We start from the raw sequence: 6,031 nt of genomic DNA, 5'->3' as shown, positions 1-6,031 counted from the left end.
GTGTAGCTTTATTCACCCAGTTTGGTGTTACTAACCTTGGGATTGCCTTTGATGGAGGACATGTGTGTCCACTGTGTCTTTCCCTTGCGTTTATGCCTGAGATCCAATCTGGAATAGCTTTGGGATTGAGAGAAAGAGAGAGAGAAAGATAGAAAAATAGGGAGGGTGTGTGTGTTACCATCTTGAGGCATCCCTAACAGAGAAGCCAGGCTGCCAAATACCCACCTCCAGTAGACAGTCCCTGTGGACTGGATTCAGCTGTAAGGCTCCCCTGTGTGACTGTCGTGTGTCTGGTTGGTCTCTCTGCCATCAGTGTACCCATCAGATGTGTTCAAGCAGGTGTGAAGCTTTTCCCATTCTATTTTCAGTGACAATTTATTTTCCTTTCTCTCCTTTTCCCTCTAAGTTAGGGGTTGGTAGTCGTGTGTGTATTGGTGAAGGGCAGGAGGATGACCCAACATTCGTTTTTTGTTCCTCAGTGGCCATTATTTTGACATTTTTTGTCACATATTTCCACAGTTTGGAAACAAAAAAGAATATTCATTGGATTTAAGAAGACCCCGTAATCTCTGGTTCTACAGGCCAGCTTTGTTAGATAAGATTAAGGATTTTGTGAATGCTCTCTCTTTTCCCTGGAGATTGCACATTTGTACCAGCCATTGTCTGTCACGGCAGAGCTTGATGGCAGCTGGCTGGAGATGCAGCCACCGCAGTGGAGAAGCAAGCGTTAGGCAGCCTGGGTTTATAAATCTCAAGCGTGTCTCTCTCCTCACCTCCAGTAATACGCCCAAAAGAGGGTTTCTTCTGTGTCCTTCTCAGTGGAAAGAGGAAGGGTTACTCAACAGGAAAAAGCAACATGTCAACTCCTGTAAAATAGTTGTAAAGCACCATATGTGTCCAGGGAGACCATCATTGCTTTATTTGTACTGTTCATTATTTGCATGGTTGTGTTCAAACTGAAAAATCTTACTGTAATTAAGTAGTGCTTTTATTTATATTGGAAAGTATGTAAATTGTTTGCCTTCCTGCATTTGTTACAGTACTCATAGAAGACTCGCAGATTCTCTTGTTTATATAAAATTAAAGACAAGTAAGATGACACTCATAATACTTGGAGGTAGGATGAGATGTAGCTTTACTGAACTTAAAAGAAGTCTTCCAAAGGCTGGCATGGCTTGCAAAAGGTCAAAACCAGTCAGCCCTCTCTATACCTACAGATAAGGAATGGCTCTAGGTAACACAAAAGTGATACAGTAGGCCTGTGGACCCACCAGGCTTATACTTTAGAGGCTGTATTTTTAAGACAAACTACATAAAAATTATATTGGAGAACATGATTAAAAATGGTATGCTTTTGTACTAGAGAAGAGTAAAGTGGTTGGGAGGAAGACAAAACAATCCTTCACACTTTTCTTAAATAAGATGAAATTATTGACTGATACCACTAAAAACACTTTTCTTTTGCCTAAAGTAAAGTGTCTTTTGTCTTTTGTTTTCCCTGATAGCACCATCATCCATTGCTTTGGTCCAGGCTAAAGAAGTCACAAGATACAGTGTGGCACTGGCTTGGTTGGAACCAGATCGGCCCAATGGGGTAATCTTGGAGTATGAAGTCAAGTATTATGAGAAGGTATAACTTGAATGAGCAAGGCTCCTTCCTTCCTTCCTTCCTTCTTTCCTTCTTTCCATCCTTCCTTCCGTCCTTCCTTCCTTCCTTCCTTTCTTCCTTCCCTCTGTCCTTCCTTCCTCCCCTCCCTTCCTCCCTTCCTCCTTCCCTTCTGTTTAGGTGTTTGCCAGTTATAAATTGTAAAATACCAGCAAATCCCAAAACCAAACACGTTTTTTGTTTCCCAATTAAGTCTGATTATTTATTATTTATTCAGTTATCTTGAAAAAAATAGAAAATAATATATTGTGTTCTAATATAACTATATTTTCCTTTCTAGTAATAGAAATCAAGATAGCTAAGAAGTTCTAATCTATGAGCCTTCTATCAGGGAGAGTGACTCCTAAAAGTTGAAATAATGATCTGTTTAAGTAGATCACTGCTATTCAGAATAAAGGTGTGGGTTTTGATGACTTTTAATAGAAAATTGGGGAAGGAAAATTACATTCTTCAACCTCTCGAAGTTATAGAAAGGCATTATTTTTACAAATAACTTGTCTCTCTCTTAAAGGACAGAATTCTAAAGAGAGCTATTTGCATTCAAGGTTGTCTAGAAAATGAACAATTGTCTTTACTTTCTTTTTAAAGATAATCACTTATTGGCTTTCTTATTAAAAGCAAAAAAGGGATAGGATTTTTTCATTGAAACCAGATTACAACATTTTTGACATTTTCTAGATAGAAAATAGAAAAAGACAAGGGACCTTCTTACAGTTATTTCTTTTAAATTGCTGGATGTGGAACTAGAAAAGCCACCAACCATCATTTAATGTTCTTTCCATAAAAGATTATGAATAAAGATCTGGATGTGGTCAGTGTCAACAACAATCGTATCTGAACTCCACATTTCTTTCAATATGTAAGAAGTAATGACAGTACTTACAACATCGCAGAGAATATAAGCTTTAGAGAGTCAATCTCCATTTACTTTCAACTTCTGAGTGGACTAGCTCGGCTCCTTTAATATTGTGCCTAGAGTAAGCAGAGGATTTATTTTGCCACTTTCTCTGATTTTATCTTCTCGTAATATAGGATCAGAACGAGCGAAGCTATCGTATAGTTCGGACAGCTGCCAGGAACACGGATATCAAAGGCCTGAACCCTCTGACTTCCTATGTTTTCCACGTGCGAGCAAGGACAGCAGCTGGCTATGGAGACTTCAGTGAGCCCTTGGAGGTCACAACTAACACAGGTAACAAGGACCACCCAGACTCAACGAGTTCTGAGGCTCTGTTTATAGTACAGGGTGAATCCCATTACGCTGAAATCTAAGGAGCTGTACGTAATTTTTGGCTAGGCAAACGTTCTGCTGCAATGAACATTGCTTGAAATAAGATAGCCGATGTCTGTAACTCAGAAAATTTCATGCTATTTAGAGAAGAGCATTTTTCATAATAATATCTGATCTATCTTTTCATATGAATGAAAAATGTTGCCTATTTTTCCCTTATTTTGAGCCTTCTATAAACCATGAAAAATGGGATTACTAAATTGACCAATTGAGGGTTATATAGCTACCCTGTATTAAGATAGGGAGCTTTCTCCCTGAGAAGACTAAAGAAGGGGCCAAAAATATTTTTCCTTCTACTTATTTCTAGGAATCTGTTTAAATTAAGTCAGTTTTTTTTTTGTTGTTTTTTGTTTTTCGTTTTTTTTGAAAAAAGCTCCTTTGGACAAATGTATCAAACATTTCAGCATTGTGAGTTGAACCACTGGTTGATTAAGTCAAAAATGTTTCTAGAGGGGCCTACCCATGAACAAGAAGTTTGCATAAGACATCTCCACTTCCTTAATTAACAAACCAAAATTGGGCCTACTTAATGAGGAGACAAGACTGTGGGGCAGAATTTTTGCCATGGGGTAGAATTTTCAACATCAGCTCTATAAAGTAATTTTGTTCACAAAGTATTAAATAACATAAAAATCGGGAAAAAGGCAAAAGAGAAAGTAGAGTTGAGTCTGAAGGGGACGGACATCCTTTGGGATTATCCAGGAAGGCTACCAGGAGGAAGTGGCTTTTGATTTGGGCAGTAACAGGCAGGTTTTTGATAGCTATGGAGGAAGCAGGTACATTGAAAACTACTGTCCTTTCTGAAATAGCCAAGTGTCTTTCTCACTAAGAAGTACATTTGATCATTATGTTTAATGTTAGGATGGGGCTAGAAAGGAAAAAAAGAAGAAAACAACGAATTATGTTTGCCATGGGATTTAATGAGTCTTCTGTTTGAAGTTCTTCATACAATTATAAAAAGAATGTCTTTGTCTCATTAAAGCTGTCTTAGAAAATGCTGTTGCATGAATACTTAATAAAGGGCCAGAGAGGCTGTGAGCATTCCGAATGACTTCACAAAGTTGAAAATTGTCACCCATTCAGAAGTTCTACCTCTCAGTACTTTCCCGAAGGTGACCCCTGTGTAATTGTCATTCCCAGTGCCTTCCCGGATCATTGGAGATGGGGCCAACTCCACAGTCCTTCTGGTTTCTGTCTCAGGCAGTGTGGTGCTAGTGGTCATTCTCATCGCAGCTTTTGTCATCAGCCGGAGGTAAGCACTGCCCCTCCCATTCCCCATTTTGTTTAGGAGGGAGCTTTCTGTCTCCTCGCACAAAGCTAAGGCTTTTGGTTAGCATCATAAACATGGCCTTTGCATCCTAAGCTCCCTCCTGGTTGCTTTGATCTTCCTCCCACATCCTTACCAAAGCTGCCACCTGTACCCTGGTGACAGTCCTCACTGCTGAGAGTTCCAGAAAGACCCAACTAGTTCCAGGAAACCAAACTGAACAGCAAGCCAATGCGAACTTTCTAGATCCTCTAAGCTGTAAGGTGTTACATTTATCTCTCTCTTAAGCCTGGGCTTACTACTAAAGGCAAGAAAAGCAGGGCCCAAAATTTGAGCTCTGCCATTTGCCAGCTATCATTACATAACCTATTTGAGTCTTTATTTCTCTTTTATAAAATAGGGGTATTCATTATTTGCCTTGAACAGTTATTGACAGAAGACTTCTGATAGGCAAAATAGACAATGCAAGCACACAGTAGGTGTTTCAACCTGACATTGGTTAATAATAATGGTGACTAAAGCAAAGAAATAGGTACTACACACAATCTTCCCTCAGGAAAGAGCATCAGCATTTCCAGAGAATATCCACAGAGTAGACTGTGGGCATGGCATTGCTCTTGGAAATGAATCTCAAACCGCAGACTACTTATCCTACGAGCCCCTACAATCTAACCTGATCTTTAAAAAATAATCTGAAAAGAAGAGAGAAATAACAGCAGCTTGGCCGCATATTCTTTTGAACTAGTTTTTCTTATTGTTGTTGCCTCCATTTGCTAATTTTTTTATTAATCTGTGAATGGAGTAAATTTGCTTGTCCACACTGCCCAGAGGCTCCAGCAGAATCATCACCCTGTGCCCACATCTAGGCCTTCTCTGTTTTCTGTGTGTGAGAAGCTACCTCTTTCCTGACCTTTGCCCCCCCCCCCATACCATCGACTGTTTCACAAGATGGGGCTTTTGGTGAAAAAGGGCAGAACCTGGGGATGTCAAAATGATCCTCTTAAATCGAAAGATTTTCGTGTCATAGAAGAGGAAAGTGACACTAGGAAGATGTAGAGCTTGTCCAGGGTCGTTACATCGCAGTGGTGGCGCCACTACTATGGTGGCCGTGCTTGGCTCTCAGAACAGCGTCTGTTCCATTGTCCCTCTCTGCCCGTCGATGATCTCACCAATGTCACAACAATGCCTTTGGCTATTTTCACTGGCCTGGGCAAGTCACCATGCTTTTGCTTCACTCTGACACGCATTATAATTAAGCTAGTTTGCCTGGATGGTCCCAGTTGTTACATGTATTTCTTAATATCGTGCCCCCACCCTCACTCTCCGAAGTGTCCAGGTATATAGGGACCAATTATGTTCACACTAATAACGACACAGGGTAGAACAACTCCACATTCTGCCCAGACATCTATATTTGTCATTGTGTTTATTCCTTTTGGTGCAAAATCTATAAATAGGTGTTTGATTAGAGTAGTGAGTCCCATCTTGAAGAAGTTAAATCCATGATAAATACTCATCCCTGTCACTGTAATACACACTTACAAAAACATACATATAGACATTGACATGCCCACTGTACCCTAAACAGTAGTATACTTCGGCCTTTGGAAACTTCACTTTGACCCGAATAGAATTTCATTCCCCAGTGTTCTTTCCTTCCCTGGCATTTGATTTTGGGAGCCAATCAAGATGACCCTCTTTCTTGTTCATTGCCACTTAATGTTGTGTATGTACACATGCCATGCATGCACATACTTGGGGAACTATAAGCACTAGGATATATCCATCTGATAGTGGGGACAGGGAG

General features: G+C 40.1%; 1 protein-coding gene across 1 annotated transcript in view; it reads left to right on the top strand.

The window, feature by feature from the left end:
• The window catches only part of EPHA4 (EPH receptor A4), a 143,381-nt gene that overhangs the window by 114,281 nt on the left and 23,069 nt on the right, over window positions 1-6,031 (top strand). The window contains exons 6-8 of the mRNA XM_012642583.1: window positions 1,506-1,630; window positions 2,699-2,858; window positions 4,098-4,209. Of these exons, the coding sequence (XP_012498037.1) occupies window positions 1,506-1,630; window positions 2,699-2,858; window positions 4,098-4,209 (397 nt within the window). The remainder of the gene's footprint in view (window positions 1-1,505; window positions 1,631-2,698; window positions 2,859-4,097; window positions 4,210-6,031) is intronic.

This window comes from Propithecus coquereli, unplaced genomic scaffold (genome assembly GCF_000956105.1).
Source record: "Propithecus coquereli isolate 6110/MARCELLA unplaced genomic scaffold, Pcoq_1.0 Scaffold18, whole genome shotgun sequence".
Lineage (NCBI taxonomy): Eukaryota > Metazoa > Chordata > Mammalia > Primates > Indriidae > Propithecus > Propithecus coquereli.
The sequence above is the reverse complement of the archived record's forward strand: the minus strand, read 5'-3'. Positions and strand labels throughout refer to the sequence as shown.